Here is a 21,905-nt window from a genome sequence, read left to right as displayed (position 1 = left end):
ATAATTCAGTATCCTATTTTGTGCATTCTGGCCACACGTAGGGTATAAATTAACCTATTCAAATATTTTAAATGTGAAAGTAACAAAACACCAACAATTTCAGACACCTTTTACATTCGTCGTTCTTTTTATTAATGTCCCTGTATGTAAACAGGGACACGTCGTACAATAACAGGAAACCCGCAACAGAAATGATTAACTTTTCCTCCATTTTGCTTAGGAACTAATGTGATCGGAACCAAAGTTTACATGATTGTGTTCTCTGGTATCCTCTCAGGCGGAGGACTTCTACATTCCGATTGGTTGCCGCCGAACCGCGTCATAGCTTATTACCATAAAGTTGACTTGATTTCAACTCTTCTCGCCGCTCTCGCCGTCCAAGACGCGCCGCGCCGCTCTCGCCGGAGCTCGCCGCCGGCTCTCATTGAAAATTAATGGCTTCCGGCCACTTTGACGCTCTCGCCGCGTGCGATGTGAACGCACAGTTATTCATATATTAATACAACAAAATATTCTAGGGGCCACGACCATTTTGTGAAAATGATAAAAAAAAGTGGCTGGCACCTGTGCCTAAAACTGTGTCTGTTTTAGTTTGGGTATGCCATTTCTGGGGATTTTTCAAAAGTGGCGCTTCAGGCTAACAGGTTAAAAAAAGCGTTGGCGAGGAAAGAGTTAAAAGCATCCCAGGATGCATCTTATGAAGTTAGTTGATAGAATGTAAATTGTGTTGAGCTGCAATCGAGACATAAAAAATATCAGTATTGCCAGTTCTGATTTAATGTGTTTGTTCACGGGATACTTTTTGAGTCCATTTTGTGCTATTTTATAGTTTTAAAGACTAAAATGTGCAGTATAGTTCTAAAAAGTGTGCATACGTATGGCATAGGTATATTTAAATATTTTAATAATTTGCAAGTTTCAAGTCATGTTTATTGTATTTTACAGTTAAAAAAATGTCTAGTGTTTTACAAAAATATTTTGGTACAATTAAATACTCCCCAGTTTTGCATATATTAACCAAACAACAAAGACAAAACAGTGCACAATGTTACAAATAATAATTAATATTAATTGAGAACTCATTCACTGTCATACCAGAGTTCTAAATTAATATTTATTATTTGTATCCATTCAACTTAATAGCACACACATCAGGAAATAAATGTCACTATTCGTTTTAACCAGCTTTACCACAGGTCTACAGATACATGCCCATTTCTTCTTGCTTCTCCATAGGGAATCTTTTAGAATGGGTCAAAATCAGATTGTCCAGTGATCAGTGCCGCCCCCTCCGCCTGCAGGTCTACAAGCAGCTGCACAAACAGGCTGGTTTGATCCCCATGACAGTGTCTCAGTGCGGGGCTCACCTGTGACACATACTGCTCCAAATTCAACACAGTCCTCAGGTCCTCAGCCAGGCTCACCGCACAGGAATCTCCCCAGGTGGAGGCTAGCGTGCCCGGGCGGAGACCAATCAGGGTGCGGCACACAGTGGGACTAAGGTCCAGAGGTGTAAGCTGGGTTTTGCAGGTAGGCACGTGTCGCTCTTGAAGGTAGGTGAGGAACAGGCAGCTAAGCACCCATGAGCAGGACTCTATGAAGGGAACATCCCGCACCTGCAGGCAAGGAGTGTCCAGAGCTTGGTCACCTTCTTCCGCACAGCGAAGCAGCTCCTCACGCAGGGCCTCGAGAGAAACCAGGTCCAAAGGGGTCTGACCTTTATTGTCACGCAAGTGTAGAAGAGGAGAGCCTGGAAAGGAACAAGACAAAAATGCTTACTGGACAGGTTTACAACAGCATCAAGCATTTGACATGATCTGACGCAGTTAAGACCAAGGCTGCTTATTATTTACGAGATCAGCAAGCCATCCTTCAGCTCTTTTTAGAGAGCAACGGGGTCAAGCTTTTGGTTTGGTGGTTATAGGGGGATTTCAGACCAGCTGGCTGACTAGCTAAACACCATCTTGGGAGCCTATCCCTAGACCATGTTAACCATTTAAGACCAGAAAACATGTTGGGCTGGTTTAATCTGTTGTTTTTACACTTTGGTAAATTTACGCCGTTTATGTGAATGACGTCACATCAACACATTTAGCAATGGGCAACAGCAAACTGAGTCATCATTATTGTTCAATGTCAAAATCCAATCTGCTGAATTGTTTTAGTTTATTAAACACACTCAGTCATCCTGAGTAATTAAAACCATTTTTTTAATCAAATAAAGAAGGACAAATATACAGCAGCTCTGTGAGGAGGAGGAAGATATATCTTTCAAGCACCAAACGGTAGGGAAACTTGGCTAACATTGAGCCACAGGTTAGCATCACAGCTAACTCATGCTAACACACAATTAACAGGCTAAAAACTCAGTGAAAATCAAAGTGGAACTTATAATTTACATAAGACAGAAAATATCTTCAATATCTTCAATGGTTTAAATCCAAAAGTTTTATATATTAGAATTATCTATTTTTCCTATATTTAATGTAAACACTTCTGAAGAGATTAGCATGAGCACGCTCTTACTAAAACTGATGCTTTCTGATTGTACCATGGTACTTAATGATTACTATATTCATGTACCACGGTATATACATGGTACTCAAATGATTTCAAATAATACCATGGTACTTGTCCAAAAAAACATGGTATCCATGATACTTTTTACTGTTAGCTTGCCGTGGCCTCAACCAGTCATTGACATTGTTGAAGTTAACGATTAAGTTAATGATTTTCAGATCCGTAAATAATGTATAATACAAATCAATATAAAAACTTTAACAAACTCATTTCCTTTAACTTCAGTTCTTTGCAATAATACATTTCCCAGAATAATGCATTCGAATTTTCACAACAGAGCTTGTAGATGCCCATACATGTACGTGTTAAATGACCGTTTCTCTCTTCTGTGCCCACAGTTAAAGTGGCTTTAGTGTGGCAGAAGGTAAAGCCCATACACCCTCGTTCTTGGCTTAGCAAACGCCAGCCGTGTCAAGTGGGCTCTCTGTTTACATTTAGTTCTCCCTATTTCTATGGGAAACTGCTCTTGATGATACTCGACTCTTAAACCCCTGTGCTAATGTGGCAGCCGTTCTGCTAAAGCTCAGACAACTCTGCACCACTATTAAAAGCTTTGCCGTGCTTTCCGCTCGGTGTTAATACTCAGACAAAGTCCTATTATCAAAAGACAGGATTATTGTGTGCACAAGTGCAAGAAAATAAAATAAAAAGGCTTCTTTATATTACTTTTACATCATAATTGTCAATCTGTTTCAATTAAACTTTTTTTAATTAATTTTCAAAAATGCACAAATAATAAAATATGATCCGATACCAATCACCATACCTTATATAGCTTTATTTATCTGACAGATAACTCCTGGTATACTTTGGTTTAAAAAAAACTGCTGAGGTCAAGGAGCTGAAGAAGAGAGTAAGTCCATGAGACAGAATCGAGGAGAAGAAGAACACATTTCTTCAGAACGGGTCATCACTGTGACCCCCCCTCCATGGATGAGACCTTGCCCAGAGCTCAGGCAAGAACTTCACTGGTATAAGGTCAGAGTACACCTCTCTGAATCCTTGACAGATGCATTCAACATGTACGTTTTTGGCTATAGGGAAAACATTGTTATTTGACAAGAAGAAAACACCTTTTCCCTTTCAATGCTTACAGTAATACTTTCAAACACAGTGACAATTCAATAAACCTGCAAACGTCTATTCTTTGTTGAAGGGAGAGGCCTTGGATTGCCTCCAGCTTCCCCCTGCTTGATGTTCCACAGCTTTGATAAAAATTGGACAGAGAGAAGGACATGTTTTATGCACGCTTAAATGGTACTACCCAAGCTCTGAAAAGGTTTGTTTTTTTCTCCCTGTAAGGGAAACGGGAATGTTTGCGTCCTTCATGACACACTAGACTTTCAAACATCTCTTTTTTTATTCATATCAAAATGGGCGCACACACTAAGTCACGCTCAAGTGCTTCATCTCGCACTATAAGTACGCATGACACCACAACGCAAGCACATAATTAAAATATAGCATCGGTATTCAAATAAAAGCATATAAGAATATTACAGGAGTGTTTAAGCAACTATTTTGCTGCAATTGTACTATTCATGTTCTTTACTAGCCCAGAATACCAAAAAAATAAAAAAATAAGCACACAATGAATCCTCGCTGTCAGGTTTGTCAGAGAATCTTTCTTATTCAAAATACACACTTAACACAGCCCGTCCGCCATCACTGGAATCAGGTAGGCCGCTTTGTCAATGGCGGTCCCACTGCAGAGCTGTCAAACACTGACAGGCCGAAACCTGGCATGTGACAAAGGCTGAGACGAGGCCCTGCTTTCCCGACCGCCCTCACAAATGTGCGCTCGCCAGCGACTGCTGATGAATGCAAGATATGGGTAGATCTCCCTCCCCCCGGACGGCACGATCAGTCGTAACCCTTTCTTCACAATGGCCCATGAAACACACATCTGTCAGCGCTTAGCCACGCAGATGCACCCGCAGCCGCTGGAGTGGTCAGCCGGGGGTTTTGATGCGACACTGGCGCATTCGTCATACCGAATGATTGAAGTGAGTCCAGGTACTGTGTCAGGTACGCAGATAAATAAAACACCTGGGGGTATTAAATGCCAGAGATGGTAATTATGCCCCCCGCACAGGCGACAACAATTCGGGGGGATTCATCCCTCGCAGATATTTGCTCCTCTGCCACAGATGCGCTACAGCTAACGTGCATGTAAACCACACATCAGTCAGGAGCAAAGCAAGCCGCCCCTTAGCCTTTAGAGGGCAGACGAAGACTAGAAATAGAGAAGTGGAGGAGGGGAGGCAGAAACAAGAGCGAAAACCATTCCATCCGTTCTGTATCCACACATATTTAATCTAGACAACACAAGCCCTTAGTCTATGAACCCACGATACACTTCTTTGTCATGTTGTGAACCTGCAGACGCACACCGACCCGATGGAAGTCTGTGTGTGAAATCACATTATACTGACTAACAGAGATTGACCAAGACAAAAGGCCAGGCAGGCTCAGATTAGGACAGATTACTGTGCATGGGGGGCACAACAGGAGCTTTTTGTAACCTGATTCCCTGGCATCACACTCGAGCGACACGGGCCCCTCCCTGCTTCGCATTACAAACACAACGCAGACGACCCTCCATGCCAGACTGATAAAGATAGGTGCCATTCATCCCACCTAGATTATCAGAGCAGCACAGTGTGGTTTATGGCACACAGATGGAGCCGCATAAAGATTTGAGTCTGTTTCAGCCTCACACGGCACACTGGACCACAGTCAGATGCATATTGCACATACAAATGGCAAGAGCTGGATGAAATCACCAGATCTGATCTGATTAACTTCTGGGGGTCAAGGTGTATCAAGTTTGCTTTAAAACAAATTTGGTTTGTGCAATGAAAACTGATCCATGGATTGCCCAAATTATGCCAGATTAGTATTAATATTGACTTAAAAAACAAATAAAATACAAATATATATTTTTCATTTCATATTTTAACAATTTAATTTGATATTTAAATAGTAAAACAGTATTAGTATTAATATTAGTATAAAATACTCAAGGGTTTTGTTTGATACACACAACACCTCAGAAAAAAAAAGTACAAAAGCTGTCCCTGGATTGGTACCCTTTCAAAAAGGTACACCTTTGTACCTCATTTACCCCATACAGGGCGCATATTAGCACCTAAAGTTGTACATACATAGCACCCAAATTATACATCTTATTTTAGGGGCATTCGCTCTTGAGGAACGTTTTCATAATTCCTATAACTATTGACGGAAGTACCCTCTGTTCCCACCGCAGAAACTGGGAACAATTTTAGTTATAGGAACTGGGAACGATTTTAGTTATAGGAACGCCTTTTGAGGGGGAACTTAATTAGCTACAACTTCAGCGTAGGGTCTACCCAGCACAATAGGAAATACCAGTGACGTAAGTGTATGTTGATTGGCTGAATGCACGCCATACGAAACGCCAGCACCCACCATTTTTAAAAAGCCACGAACATGGAAAACAGTGTAAGACAAACATACAGAAAGCTAATGTTAAAAGTAATTTATCTGTCGTATTTGTCTGCGGCATTGTGTTATTTTCTCAGCCTCAATGATATGTACTGCAGCACTGCAAGTTGTCGTATGAGTTTTCATCTCTTAGCCCTCCTTTTTGCTATTTTAATTGCATAGCTTAAACTTCCTACATTCCATCTGTTATCACAAAACCCATGACACACTACAAAAACACAGCTCTGATCTCGGCATCCTTGATCCTTCGGTTGTTAAATGCCGCAATCATATGCCGTTTCTATCGGCCGGGTTATGTCACTTCAGAGTTCCTACTGGCGGTGTGAATGTAACCAGGAAAATGGCCCTAGGGGAAAACTTAGCTCTCTGGGGATCACCCTGCTGGCTAGTTCCTATAACTGAGTTCCTAACTACCCGGTGCAGTTATAGGCATTTTGAGGAGGTATCTTTTACCAAGAAAGTACCTTTTGAAAGGCTATCACCAGGGTTTGAAATAAACTTTTTCACTCACCAGTCAAATTAGCTAATAAATGAAGTCACCGGCCATTCAGAACTTCTACTCTACTAGCCAAAACCAAAATATCACAAATAAACCAGAAAGTCACAGCTTACATTTAAATATATTTATTATTAAATCTGATTCCGATCGTTGTATTGCTTTCAGCTCTACGGCAGTCAATCACTGTTTTCGGGTACCATTAAAATAAAATAACTAGGACCGGGACTTTAACGCGTTAATTAAGATTAATTAATTACACAAAAAATAACGCGTTCAACATTTTTAACGCATTTTAATCGCACTTATTTTTGCACCGCGGAACGTTTCTCACTGGATGAGTTTAGGCGGACCGATTATACTGGAGCACCAACTAGCGTTCACAACTTCCATAGACAGTATTTAAACGATAACTTCTAGCGTTGCCACCCGTCCCGGTTTTCCAGGGATTGTTCTCTTTTTTGAGCGACAGTCCCGGAAAATGTATATTCTTTCCTGGGACACGAATTGTCACGTTTTTTTGTGAAAATGTACTTCTAAAGTAGAATTTCCTGGTTTCAAATTAAACCGTTTCCGTCTACTGTTACTTTGTTTTCTTCATGGTTGTGTACATCCAATCCTGTGTCCGTAAACGGGTAAAACAGTGGATTGGCCAATGCCAGGCGTTTACTTTTATTTGATTGGAAGCTCAACTTATCGCCTAGCAACTGCCTGCGCTGTCGGTCGGTCGCGCACATCAACACACATCCAGGACTAAAATGCGTGAGCAGTTGCTAGCTAGCTTTAAAAAACTTTCTATTTACATCTATTGTGTGAAATTGGGGGAGAGACGGACGAGGAGGATAACACAACAAAATCGGATGAGCCACCAGTGTCAAAGAAAAAACTATTTACAACCTATAAGAGCATGGTTGTGTGCAAGCGGTGCAACAAGGAATTCGGAACGGCTATTGCTAACGTTACACTTAATGGCAAAAATAGCACTGGTCTGCTGGACTTGGTTAAACAAAAATAAACAATATTTTGTTGCTTAAGCTTATGTATTCAGTCATTATTCAATGGTATACTAAAAATCCATGTGAAAAAAATTACTTCTCACTGTTCTCAGGTCAAATATTTATATGCGATTAAAATGCGATTAATTTCGATTAATTAATTACAAAGCCTCTAATTAAATAGATTATTTTTTTAATCGAGTCCCGGCCCTAAAAATAACAATTAGTGGTCGACCGATATTGTTTTTTTGATGGCTGATGCCGATATCTTAGAGAGCAGTGACCGATGGCCGATATAAAGCTGATATTTTTTATATATACAGTGCCTAGAATAAGTGAACACACCCATGCAAAAGTTGACTATAAAAGAGGAATAAAAAAAAATCTTTTGGAAATTGATCTTAATGCCTAATTTAAAAAAATGAGTAAAACTCCAACCTTTAAGGACACCCATTTTTCTTTGGGAATTAATAATGTATCGTAAATAAATAAATGTTCTACCTTAAAACACAGGGTGCATAAGTCAGTACACCCCTATGTTAAATTCCCATAGAGGCAGGCATATTTTTATTTTTAAAGGCCAGTTATTTCATGGATCCAGGATACTCTGCATCCTGATAAAGTTCCTAAAGGCTATTTTAATTGCCTTTGGAATTACAATAGCCCCACATCATCACATACCCTACACCATACCTAGAGATTGGCATGGGGTACTTTCCATAAGATCATATCTCAATGCAAATCAAACCAGCTATTAGGCTAACTGAAATAAAACCATGCCAATCTCTATACATCTCTATACTCAATCTGGTAAATCCTGGTAAATCCGTGCGCACTGATAATCATATTTCTTTCAAATTAAGACAAGGTAATCCTTAAAATTAATAAAGGATTTTCGATCGCGTCTCCTGTGAAGCTGATCTTCTGTTCGCATTCACTCACTTCGCACGGACCGACCGTCACTCAAAGTAACATACCATTCGCATACCATTTACTTAATTTTTTTACCAGTTCTGTCTAGCAAAGTAAAAGATATGATTGACAAAGATCGTAAACTACATTGGCCAATCAGAAAAAATTATCAGCCAATTGTGATATTTTAAAAAAGCCAAATATCGGCCGATATATATCGGCATTGGGGATATATCGGTCGACCACTAATAAAACTAAACTAAACTCTTCTCTTATAATTGCCATGCATTTACCTGCACATAGCAATGAGTTTGAATGAAGGTGTTCTGAAAAAAAAAAACCCAACACAAATGGAAAGAGAAAACGCAATCTAAATTATTTCTCTATATGAAGCATATTTATTCAAGCCACAAAAACAAACCTGCTACTGAAAAATACACAATCTCTAGGGAGGCGTCAGTATGTTCGTATTTGTCCGAAATCGCCGTTGCTTATCGGAAACCTGTGTGAGTGCGTCAGAGTCGTAGTTGGGTACCAATAAGATTACAATGCTGCAAAAATAGAAACCAATGCGACAGACAAAATGTCCTGCTGTCACGATCGTGGCTGTTGTCATTACTGTGCAAGTATTCTCACACATATTTCAAAGACAGTACAGAATCTGTGCCATGTGCAAAGAAAAAAAGTGTGCTTCAAGTTTGGTGGAACTCATACACAACAAATTCAGAGTCAAACATTCGGTATTGATCCTAACAGTGGCACAGCTGAAAGCCTGGTGAGCTCAGTGTGAGGAAGTGACTTAGTTAATTATGCATTTTAATAGGAGAAAAATTATGCAGAGGAAGCTCAAAGGCACTCGCAATCAGAGGGAGAGAGAGACTGAATAAAAGAAAAAACAGGGATAGAGGGAGAGAAGTCTGAGAAGAGAAGCTGATTAATGTATTTGGTGTGACTAGCACAAACAAACAAACAAACAAACAGAGCATGAGGAGTTGTGTAATGACTAAATCGAGAGCTTTGCCAGAGCTTTAATCTAACGTGGCTTCAATGCAAAATGCGAGGGGGAAATACTCCTATTAATGTACACAGAGAGGAAGAAAAGGAGAACAACTGCGTTTGAACTCAGCCTTATTAACAAAGACATTGAGCCATCGTTTGTCATTACAGTGCTGGAGCGACGGCGCCGAGGATCTCTAAGCCTTTAAGTGTTTTATACTCTAATACCACAACAAAAAGAAATCATGGCTCTTTTGTTACTCTGAGTTACTGTCTATACTATTGACGACGGGTAGGAAATATAGTTGAGAAATTATTGATGTATGGTAACATTTTGGAGACAACAATACTTCTAAGAACTTCAGAAAGTCATGAGACAATGCTGGAGAAGTTCAATGACATGGATTACGGTTTCAGTTATCAAGGCTGTTTGGGTAAAAACTGCGTTTCCATTACCCTTCAAATTGCGCAAATTGAAATTGCGAATTGAAAATATGCCTAATGGAAACACGCAAAAATTTTTTACGCTCGCATGAGGTGGTTTTTCAGGCAATTCGAAAAAAGAATATTTCGCAAAACTGCAATGAAACCGTTTTTGTGCATTTACAGGTCACTTGGCATAGACGGCACGGTATGTTTGGACAGAAGACAAAACGGAGTTCTTTATTAAAGGATTAGTTCACTTTTAAAAAAAACTTTTGCTGATAATTTACTCACCCCCATGTCATCCAAGATGTCCATGTCTTTCTTTCTTCAGTCGAAAAGAAATTAAGGTTTTTGACGAAAACATTTCTCCATATAATGGACGTCAATGGGCCCCAAACGGTTCAAGGTCCAAATGACAGTGTCAGTGCCGCTTCAAAGGGCTTTAAACGATACCAGAGACGATGAATAAGGGTCTTATCTAGCGAAACGTTCGTCATTTCAAAAATAAATAAAAAAGTTTAAGTTTTATAAGCACAAACGCTCGCCTTGCTCTGTGTTCTGTGATGCGCGTTCGTGACGTCACGTAATACGCGATTACGTTGAAAAGATCCCTCTTCACCGAGTCAGTGTTTACAAATGTGTGGAAGGAGGACCATATACACATATTCAAATGTCTTTGTGTCAGTTTATCGTTTAAAATGCCTATTTCGTGTGCGTATCCTGGGTGTTGTATTAAAAAGCCTAAAAGAAAATTCTCGTCAGGACAGAAATTTTTGACTTTTCATAGAAGCGTGACCTTTTCAACGTAATTGCGTATTACATGACGTCACGAACGCGCATCACAGAACAGAGCAAGGCGAGCGTTTGTGCTTATAAAACTTAAACTTTTTTATTTATTTTTGAAATGACGGAACGTTTCGCTAGATAAGACCCTTATTCATCGTCTGGTATCGTTTAAAGCCCTTTGAAGCTGCACTGAAACTGTCATTTGGACCTTAAACCGTTTGGGGCCCATTGACGTCCATTATATGGAGAAATGTTTTCATCAAAAACCTTAATTTCTTTTCGACTGAAGAAAGAAAGACATGGACATCTTGGATGACATGGGGGTGAGTGAATTATCAGCAAAAGTTTTTTTAAAAAGTGAACTAATCCTTTAAGTGCATAAAAGACAAAAGCATTATGGGAAAACTGGATTCTAAACCACAAAGGCAGGCCACAATCAAGACTTCAAAGCCGATATGAGGGATATGATGATATAAGGGATATGATGATATGAGGGATATGATGATATGAGAAACACCCAGAAACACCTCATACTGTATGTGCCGCTCCCAAGTACAAGGGTCTTCCCTCTGTCTGGTCCGAATCAGTTTATGAAATGAACCAAAATACAGTCACGTGACAACATTCACATCACTCGTTGGCCAAATGTGTCTTGAACGCATTTCCATAACTGCACTTCGATTGGGAAATTCCAACTCTTGCAAGTAAACAAAGAGGAGGAAAATCCGGCAGACAACTTGCCTCTTTTTACTATGGAGAGACGACTGCGTGGGCTGATTGTATCCCTGGTCATAGTTTATTATATAATTCTACACCACTTTAGGCAAACAATAACATTTGAGAATGAAGCGAGGATGCGGCTTGAAAATAATGTTTTAATGCACGCACGCAAGTCACTTCAGACGTGCATTAATGTTGCTAAACAGTGACATAATACACAGAGCAGCTGACTACGGCAGCTGGTTTAGTCCAAAAATGTGTAGTTATTTGGCAGTTGGGTCTGTTCGAGGTCTAATTTAAACCTGTAAATAGTTTTAGGATTTTTAACAATGCTAAAAAAAGTTAATAAATTAAAACATAATAAATTGACATTAAGGCAAAATACCAAATACTAAGACAATCTGTCAAATTTATGTTCATTTTGAAATTCAACTATTTCATGAAATGTCTCATACCAATAACCTTATGCTCTCAATGCACACATAAATACTACATAAATGACATTAGACCTACATCAAGATCTTATAAAAGGTGATGTGTGTCTCTCAGCTGAGTACTTATACAAGAAACCTCAACTGAGTTTTAGGCGACAGCTCTTTTCTGTACACTGTAAATAAGACTGAGCAGAACAATCTGTTATAAGCTGACCCTTGTGCAAGAGACCCCGAGTCATACCAGCGAGCCCTAATCCATCCCAGTCCTGAAAACAGAGCTGTATTCACAGCAACATAAGCCATTAAGATTCAAAGGCTCTTTCATGGCCATTCTTTGGGCCGCTCTACTTTGGATACAAGTTGTTGTGTGCTGGAAACCGCACGCAATACCAATCAGGAAATGATTGTGAAATTACGCTCCACGCTTACAACGTGTGTTTCGGGGGAGGTTATCTTGGCAGCCTTGGGCTAGGCAAGCCGATGACACCCGTCCCTGCCCTTGGCCATGGCACGGTTAGCCTGCCAGTGCCCACGGGCAATAGGAGGAGGGTCTAGTCCCCACACCCCATCCCCCCAATAGAAAGCTATGTTTTGCATGTAAGAGCTGTAAAACATTGGAAGCAGAGAGCAACAGTGTGAATATGTGCTCCATTTATGTACATAAGCCTGTCCTTATTATTCTTTAAGCAAACCAACACATTGTTGGTTCCTTTTTATCTGTATGTTTTATCCAATTGTTGTCTAATGAATTGGGTTCAAAGTCACTCATTAACAAACGGTCATTATGGTTAAATGTAGAGGAAACAATTAAGACACCCATCTCCATCTAAAATAATTTGATTCATATTTAATAATAATTTGATTATTTTATTAAACTATTTATAAGCATTCCCACACTTTAAGCAATCATTTTCCATCACTTTTCCAGTGATTAATGGATAATGATTTTTATATCATTATCAGAGTCAGAATCATATGAATCACACAATTCATAGCCCATTAAGAATTTATAGCTGATGTAGTTGAGTCTAGATGTAGTAAACACACCCCCCCCCCCCCCCAAAAAAAAAAAATTATAAATTGAATAAATAAAAAAATATATATTTTTTTTATAAGTAAATAAATAAAGCAATGAAAAATAATCCACTTTTCCATTAACCTTTTTAATCTGTATTACTTTCCATGTGTTTTCCAGAATTGGAAATCACAACTGTAAAAGTCCCTGATTTTATACCATTGCTGTGGGACCACTGTATATATGTATATATATATATATATATATATTAAAAAAAGGAATACGATGATATATCTCAACACTTACCCTAATCTAACCTAAGCTAACCCTAGCTCATAAATAAAAGCATCACTTTCCCTTGTACATAACTTTACACTTTAAGCTAAAATCTTAAATTCTATTTAAAAAATAAAGCTCATGGACATGTTATAAGTCAACTATCCAAACTGAATCCACAGGATCATCTGTCCTCAGGTTGTGTGTGAGCACATCCGTGTCTTACGAGGGATCTTGGCGGCTGTCTGTATCCCAGACACATCACAAATCTAATTTCATGAAAAAGGCATCTTTTCCTGACCTCTTTTCATGCATTGGTATTGGGCCAATCTCAGTCAGCATGAAGAGAAAAGAAAAAAAAAAAAGGAAAAAAACATTCTCACCGGGACCAAACAATCCCAATCTAATTTACTTTTTGAGGCCAGAATATCTACATGAGTTAATAGGGGAGCAGAATCAAATTAACTATAATTAGTCAAAATGGAGAGGAGAGCGAGAGCAAGAGAGAGAGAGGGAGAGAGAGAGAGAGACAGTAAGGCGTGTGGGAAACCAGGAGCCTGTCTCATTTTGTCTCTCCTCTAGTCCCTCCCCGTCGTCAAGCCATCCCGCGCTTACTGCATTGACACATGTCCCCCTCGCTTCAAAGCTCGCAAACATCGATTGCATGTGGCACGCAAACAGCCAGGCGCGCCAAAACATTTCTGTTCTGACAGATTTCCCCCGTGAAAAACCAGCATGCGAATTTCACAAGAGCTGCAGACCTGACTTGTCTAATCTCTTCAGGAGGATGCTAACAGCGTCATCCACGCCGATGGGTTATTCCTGTAGATGGATGGTTTTTATAAAGGAAAGAACGTAAAAAAGCTTGAACCCTGAATGGCAGAAGTAAAGACGACACCGTGTGTGTGTGTGTGTGTGTGTGTGTGTGTGTGTGTGTGGTAGATCGCGGCTGTTAAGCCACAGGAGAGGCCTGGATTTAACAGATTTCTACAAAGCACTTGTTTGTTTACACATGTAATGCCGCTGTAATATGACTTTCTGCCGCTTTCACTCATCAGTTTGTTTATACTGACATCACACATGGAAACAGCAACTGTTTTTCTCCTTATTTACTCCAGTAAGAGAAGCACTTCCATATGACTTGATAAATCCAGCATCATTCTCAAAGGAATCAGAATCTGAACATGTTTTGAAGTAATACGATATACTATGGTATTCAATACGAGTCATGCTCTCATAGAAGGGTCGTTTGATTGTGACTGGATAAGAGACTCGTGAGAGACTGAACCAGGAGGAACAAGTGAACTCGTGACTTTTTTGAAATTCAACTGCTGCTTTAAAGTTGCCGTTGAAGGGTTTACGTTTATGCGAGTGCGCCTGTGTGCATGCGCTCTCATGTTTTCAGCCCTCTTATGTGAAGATCTGTATTCACAGTATGAATCTTTATGCATTGAGTGTGTGTATATGTGTGTTTGTATGCATTGTTATGTGAAGGTTTGATCTCAGACTGTGTACAGTACGTCGGGCACTCACCGCCGCGGCGCAGCAGCATCTTGGCGATGTGTGTGTGTTGGTTCAGCAGGGCATCGTGTAGAGGACTGACTCCCTGGACCTGACTGCCCAGCTGCAGGTTCAGGCAGTGCTGCAGAAGGGCCTCCACACACTCAGTACTTCCATGGTTACAGGCTTCATGAAGAGGCGTCCAGCCAGCGTGATCTACAAACAGGGATGCAAAAGATACTGTGAAATTCACAAGGCCTAGCTTACCTGCTTTTTGCTGATCATATTACAAAAACTATTTTCTGATGTCAGAAAGCAAATAAATCAGTGTAATTTGCAGTTAAATATGTACTTTGTAATTTGTAATTGTAAAAAATATGTAATTTTTGCCACGTAATATATCAATACGAATTCAATTTTAATGTCGCAAATCATGAGGTACAGTGTTTGCCTTCGTAGCATTTTGCTAACATATAACAGCTATAGCGTTGTAACATTAAGGTAAATTGTTAAACAAGGGACATTTTCTGACGAGTATATTAAATAAAGAAAATTTTCACACAATTGTTAGTTCAGAGAATTAGAGTAAACAAAGTAATCAAAACATTAACTACTCATATTGTTTTTAGCAAAGAGGCCTCAATCGGAAACATTTCAGTACGTCATAACGCAAACATAATGAAACATACTTGCTAGCTTTCAAACAGAACTCATTTTACAATTCCTAGTATAGTCTTTTTGAGTAAAAGTAAACTAAAAAAGTCCCCACAAAAAAAATGTTTTTTTAGCAAAGACACAATTGCGCAAACAAACATACTGACTCGAAAATGCAACTGCTAGTACTTATCAAATAAATCTCATATTAAGAGTCTTTTTTGAGTGAAAGAAAACTAAAAATATAACGCAACATCGTAAAGAACAAATTAATGATTTCTCATCATGCTATATGACAAAAATACCCCCGATTATATCAAGATTTCAAAAAGAGATTGGAAAGCGAAAGGCATGCACGAAATTAGCCTGACGCCGCTATAGTGAACCGAGCCTAAAACATTGTCCGAGCCCTCCAAACACACCCTTACATTTGATCTAAAAGGTTAGACAAGTAACACACACTTTCCTTTGTTTGTGTGCTGTACAGTTAAATCAAGAAAAATAAAGTAACACCTAAAAAGCGGGAGGATTCTACAGAGGGAAGGGGAGGAATGTAGAAACCTACCTTTAATGTTGACGTCCGTTCCAGGCAAGCGGAGGATACAAAGCAGCGTCTCCACCTGGTTCTTCTTGCAGGCTCGATGAAGGAGTGTCTCGCCTACACATGGATGGAGAGGAGAGAAAGAGAGAGAGACAAAAAGGGCAAGTGGAAGAGAGAAGTGGGCAACATCCAAAATCAGGGTGCGTCCTGCCAACTGCCCCGTAATCGCTTACTTAATGTTTCTTGTGCCCGACATAGAAATGAATAAACAGGCACACACGACATGGAAAATGTACAAATTAAACAGATAAAAGGGGCTGACCCTGAAAAAAGGGCTTTTTTTGGTGGGAGGGGGGAGAGGGACAGGAAGCAGAGAGAAAGCAAAGAAAGGCACTCATCCGTTCTCTTTGTCGCAATTCCCCCTTTTCCGGACAGTGGGACTTCTTTACTTACACTAGCACCCCAAGTTGAAGGCAATTGTGGGAAAAGGATTCCTGGCAGTGTGGTATTGTTCAGCCGGGGAAAGTTATGGTACAGAGCCCATACACAAAGCCTCTGATGGGATTTTTCAAACAGCCAGAGTTCAAAAGCTCCACTGGGCAGTACGAATGGGAACACGTGATTCTCACTTCAGCAAACTACAACAGCCAGACATAAAAGCCTCCAAGGAATTTTATTTACATTTTCCCTCTGCCTGCTCCCTTTGTAAGGCAGCCTTCATCCCTTGCTCTGCCGATACAATATCAAATCGGGAATATATTAGAGGGTGGGCTGCTTCCTTTTTTCATGTGTGGCTGAACTTCACAAGAAAGTAAAAGGCCAAACTTGAGTGCCTCTGCGGCTGCCATTATAATGCCGCTGTGCAAAGCTGCTAATAAATGCTTTACTGGGTCTCACCAGGGTGCCCATTTCTCTGCAGCCTTGGCTGGCTAGATAAAACCCGGCGTGCTAAAAGAGCCAAAGCGGAGAGAGGCAGTAGGGATGAGAAGGTGGGAAAAAAGCAGACAGGCTTCTTTCTTGTTGCAAGGAAAAAGGGAGAAGCGGCATCCCCTTTCACATCAGTATGTTGGTTGGGTTTTCAAGAAGCCTCTTTAAGCCAGATCAAACAGAGGAAATTAGGTTAGAAGCAAACGTAAATGACCAGATAAGGCTAATCTGTCTGCGGCTTTGTGTACGCGGAGTGACGTCTGTCATGGTATAAAGAATGAAGATGTGGAAGTATTAGGATCATGGTTTAGACACTGGAAACATTTTTATATCTATATTTGGGCAGGGGGGACCAATTAAATTATTATTATTGTATAATTTTTTTGCAATTCAAAAATTCTGCAGACAAAGAACCTGTCTACATCTGGCTTTAAAATCCACGGCTCTGTGGTGATCCAATGACAAGTGGACTGAACTAAATGCAAAACGTTTTGCGATTACTTAAATCACATTTGTAAGTAGTCAGAAACACATTTTCAAATATGTCCTGAAGGGCGTAGATTTGGTTTGAAATTTGTTTTTTTTTTATGTGATCATGGTATAAATATTGGGGGAGGGTTGTAATGCATAGATTTAAATATTGGGGGTGTCATCAGTCATGGCGTATCCCTCCCTGATTCGTCAGCCACCCATCACATGACCCGTCCCCGAAAAGAAAACATACAAAAACAGCCTGGACTACGTAACCTTAGTGACTGCAACATGGATAACGAATAACAAGCGTTACTGACTTTAAAGTCTTTGCTAGCAGCTGTTGTGCAAGTAAATTCTGCATTTTACAATGCTACAACTGCCTACATGCGCCTGTTTACACAGGCACGCGCATGCCCAGTGTTGGTGAATGGTCACGTGATCCGCGTTTTCAGTCGTTTTAATGTGGACGGATATCAATTCTAATACGCAGCTAAAACGCTGGTGTGGACGGAGATCATATTCGTTTTAATTATCCGTTTCTAAACTAAAACGCAGTAGTGTGGATGAGGCCTCAGTGTAACCAGCCACTGCTGTGATAGGCTGACATGCTTGCATATGAAATAGCTACGCATTACATGTGAAACTCTATCAAATACTTTTACTACAGCTATTATACGTTTTTACTATTACAGCTATCGAGATTAACAAATCGTCAGAAGTTTTTAAAGTATTTAAATCTATTCCCATCACATAAAATGTTTCTGTGATGAGCATTGAGCAGATGACAGTCTGTTGTTGACCGCGAGAGTGAAGATCTTATCATTGCAACGCAGTTTCTCCACTCTCTCTGCTTTCACCAATGCAAACACGATGATGTAAATACAGTAAGAGCTTCGTTGGGCAGTGTGCGTCATTGATTTCATAACGATTTGGCAGTGTCCAGATAAACTCGCGCTGTGTGGAAAGATTGTTCTTTGATCGCTTTCTGTATATAATTTATTCACAATTTAAATAAGATTATTTTCATCCTACTAAAAGAAACGATGTGAAGTTGATGTGAAGTGACGATATTTTAGTCACTGGCTTGACTTACTGATGCATAAACAGTATTGAACGATTTTGAGAGAAAGATTACATGGAAGATTACATTTATTTCCATGATCTGCCATTTTCCCTATGATACTTGCTCGTTTCTTCACCTGCAGAACTTCAGATGATTCACATATGCAAATGTGTGGAGGCGTACATATTAATGATCCCGACTGTTGCGTTACAGATTCGTTGCAATAGGCGTTGAGATTCGCCTATTGTTCAGCTTATTTAAATAAGGAGAAAACAATGGTGTTTGAGAATCACTGTATGTCATGTCCATGTACTGAACTCTTGTTATTTAACTATGCCAAGATAAATTGAATTTCAAATTCTAGGGCACCTTTAATGTTAAAGCAACACCAAGGAACTTCACCTCTGCGGTCGCCCTACAGGTTGGAAGCGGAATTGTCCTTTACCGCAGTCGTAAATAATTTAGCCTACCGCAGCCTACTGTCGCAAGCAGGCTCACTGTTATCCAGCACCGGCTTTTGAATGAACTAGGGTAGAGTATGATGCATGATTTTATGAAAGTATGATGTATTGCGACATCAGAAACGAAGAAAAACAAAATAATGACCATTGTAACGCTTGACATAAGCAAGTTCTTATGTCTCATTAGAACTACAGAAACGCGACCCGATCTGACAATCTTATAGTGTGTGGTTATAGCAGATAAAGGACCGCAAAGCAGAGGCATAAGTGCCGTTCACCCTGTTACGACTTGTTGAACCGCTGAAACGATTTTGGAAACATTATTTAAAGGTAAAAAAATATTCCTTAGTGTTGCTTTAATAAAACAACAAAACACAAAGAGAAAATCACTCACTGCTCTTGACTGCGAACTTTAAATGTACTTATGTATCGAATCATGACATGAGGGTATCATTACACCCCTAAAAAACTTGTCAATAAGGCTACTTTACGTGAATGTGAATGCATTAGCAGGTAGTTTCTGAATCGTAGGCGTTTCATATATGAGATGTAGACATGACTGTAGCCGGTGATGAGGCTGAAACCAGCAAGCCCAGTGCAAGCAGTCTTTGACTTATTTTACTTAACATTATATTATGTATTTTGTATTGAAGAGATGTTTTTGAAGGATATTGGTTTACTTATGCCCTTTTTGAGCACTTGAGATTAACTGAGCCTTAAGTGTATGTAGACATTTAAGAGACTTGAGACGTTGTATCCACCTTGACCAATTTTGCGGTTATTTTTATTATTATTATTTTAAATAAACGTGATTGCTCTCCGCAAATGAACTGTTTCTTCACTGGCACGACTCTCCCAAAATTTGCATATACCAGCCCATGTACTAGGCCAGGCAGTATTAAAGGAGAACTCCGGTCAATTTTAACATTGAGCTAATTTTTTTGTAAATTTGGAGTGCTGTCAATACAGAGAACAACGAGAAAAATCGGTGTTGCCTACACCGTGTTATCCTCTTTTTAAAATTTGCACCCTGTTGACTTCAATGGGGCAAGTTGTTTTAAACCTGCTTTTAGCCTCTTAACATCCTTAATGTTTCATTACAAGTGCCCAGCCATGTTAGATGATAACTTCAGAGTGAACACGAGTGAATCTGACTGCAGTAGATGTGAAAGATATGAATAAAAATGATTTTATTTCAGCCAGCGCAAATACCTGTATTTAGTTCCTGTTTTCGGTCGAAGTCCAAAGTAGTCGATTGTCGAGTTCACGCGCATAGGTTTAGTTACATATGATCACGCGCGTGAACTCGACAATCGACTACTTAAAAAAAATTAGCTCAATGTTAAAATTGACCGGAGTTCTCCTTTAACATGGACCTGCACAGCCAAATCATCAGAAGTTCTGCAAGTATTGTGAAGAACCAAGGACAATAGCGAAAATGGCAGATCATGAATATAAATGTTATGTTCGAGGGTGTGCAGGGGATGTGAGAAATGTTCATACCCTTCCCACAGAACAGAACTGTCAACAGGCATGATTGAGGTTTAACTACAACAGGATATCGCACCATTTTAATTCAAAGTTGTTAGTTTGCTCTGCCCATTTCAGACCTGACAGTTTTCTAACCAGGGAGAATATCAAGCAGGCTTTGCTCAGCGTTTGATACTGAAGGAGAGGGCAATTCCATTTATTGCCATTGCAACCCCTACCGCAATCAGTAAGTAACGTTAGTGATTTTATCCACTTCTTGACTGTTGAAGCCATTTCGGTTTAAGCCATTTCGGTTTAAAATCGTAAGTTTCTTAGTGAGCTAACAACATTAACTTTTGTTGTCGAGAAGATCAAACGCAAGATGCTAGTACAGTAACGTTAACCTTAACGTTAACCTTAGCTAACTAGCAAGCTCCAGGTAACGAGCATAGATAACTAAATAGTATGACAATTTACACAGAGGTTAATATTATTTTCGGCCGGTGTTGTCAAATAAATTTTCAAAATACAACTGTAGATACATCTATGTCAATCCCTTTTGTTGGGTAGTATTATAATTTAGCCAATATTTCATCAACAACATAACTCAGGAGTTAACAAGGTTAGTTTGGTTGCTTACAGATAGCTCACTCGTTCTTTCTAGCTAACGTGACCCTCTCCACCACTTAAGTTGAAACGATTGCCATTTGACAATGCATCTAGTCAATCTGTTAAAATATTTTTTGGTTTGAGAATTGAAGTATGATTATTTTGTATGTTTGTATTTCAGAGTACATCACAGCTCCTGCGTACAAATCTGTGAAACAGCCAATCAGAGCAGAGCTCAACGTTATTATTCATGACCCTTCCAAATAAGGCAATAAAAGCCCATTTCATTCTAGGGACAAACCCAGGGTTGTAAATGGACATGTAACACCTTATCTCTATTGAGGTTTTACATGTCTATTACATTTTCTCTATTGCTGTTCGATTACATGATAGAAAGTCTAAGGCCTTCAAAAGCCGTCCAGCAAACCCATCTAATCTGCTGCCTATTACACGCCAACCTAAAATTGCTGTGGGGACAAAAAGTAAGACTGTTAAGTTAGCACTTTTAAACATGTCTATTCACTTAAAAATAAATCACTTCTAGTCAACGACCACATACAACCTGGATTTTATGTTTCTAAATGAAACTTGGCTAGAAGACAGCTGCAGTGCAACTGTCCTCAATGAAACATCCCCTCCTAACTTTACTTTTATGAGTGTCTGCAGAGCTGTTAGGAGAGATGGGGGTTTAGCTGCTCTTTTTAAAGATGTCTATCAATGTAAGCAAATATCATTTGGGAATTACCCGTCTTTCGAATATCTGGATATTGTGTTAAAAGGTGCTCCATGCATTTTACTTATTGTTTAAAGCCCTCCAAAATACTCTCCAGCCTTTGCTGAGGACTTTACAGAACTGTTTTTTCAGAACAGAATTTCCTCAGAGTTTGACTGTTTTGCCATTGCTGGAGATTTTAACATTCACCTAGATAATGCAGAAACCAATATGGCAAAATAAATTAAAACCGTTTTAAAAACTAAACACACAATCGTGGACACACTCTAGATTTACTTATCAGTAAGGGTCTAAACATTTCATCGATTGTTATTAAGGATGTAGCACTGTCTGATCATTTCTGTATTT

The 21,905-nt window shown here is 39.5% G+C and overlaps 1 protein-coding gene across 1 annotated transcript in view; it reads right to left on the bottom strand.

The window, feature by feature from the left end:
• Positions 1-756: 756 nt before the first annotated feature.
• The window catches only part of slf1 (SMC5-SMC6 complex localization factor 1), a 49,027-nt gene continuing 27,878 nt past the window's right edge, over positions 757-21,905 (bottom strand). Inside the window, exons 17-19 of the mRNA XM_079608210.1 lie at positions 15,845-15,937; positions 14,659-14,841; positions 757-1,750 (exon numbers count right to left, since the gene is read on the bottom strand). Coding sequence (XP_079464336.1) covers positions 1,245-1,750; positions 14,659-14,841; positions 15,845-15,937 — 782 coding nt within the window. The 3' untranslated portion in view covers positions 757-1,244. The remainder of the gene's footprint in view (positions 1,751-14,658; positions 14,842-15,844; positions 15,938-21,905) is intronic.

The sequence above is a fragment of the Phoxinus phoxinus genome (genome assembly GCF_949152265.1).
Source record: "Phoxinus phoxinus genome assembly, chromosome: 3".
Taxonomy (NCBI): Eukaryota; Metazoa; Chordata; class Actinopteri; order Cypriniformes; family Leuciscidae; genus Phoxinus; species Phoxinus phoxinus.
This window is presented reverse-complemented; position numbering and strand designations above follow the sequence as displayed.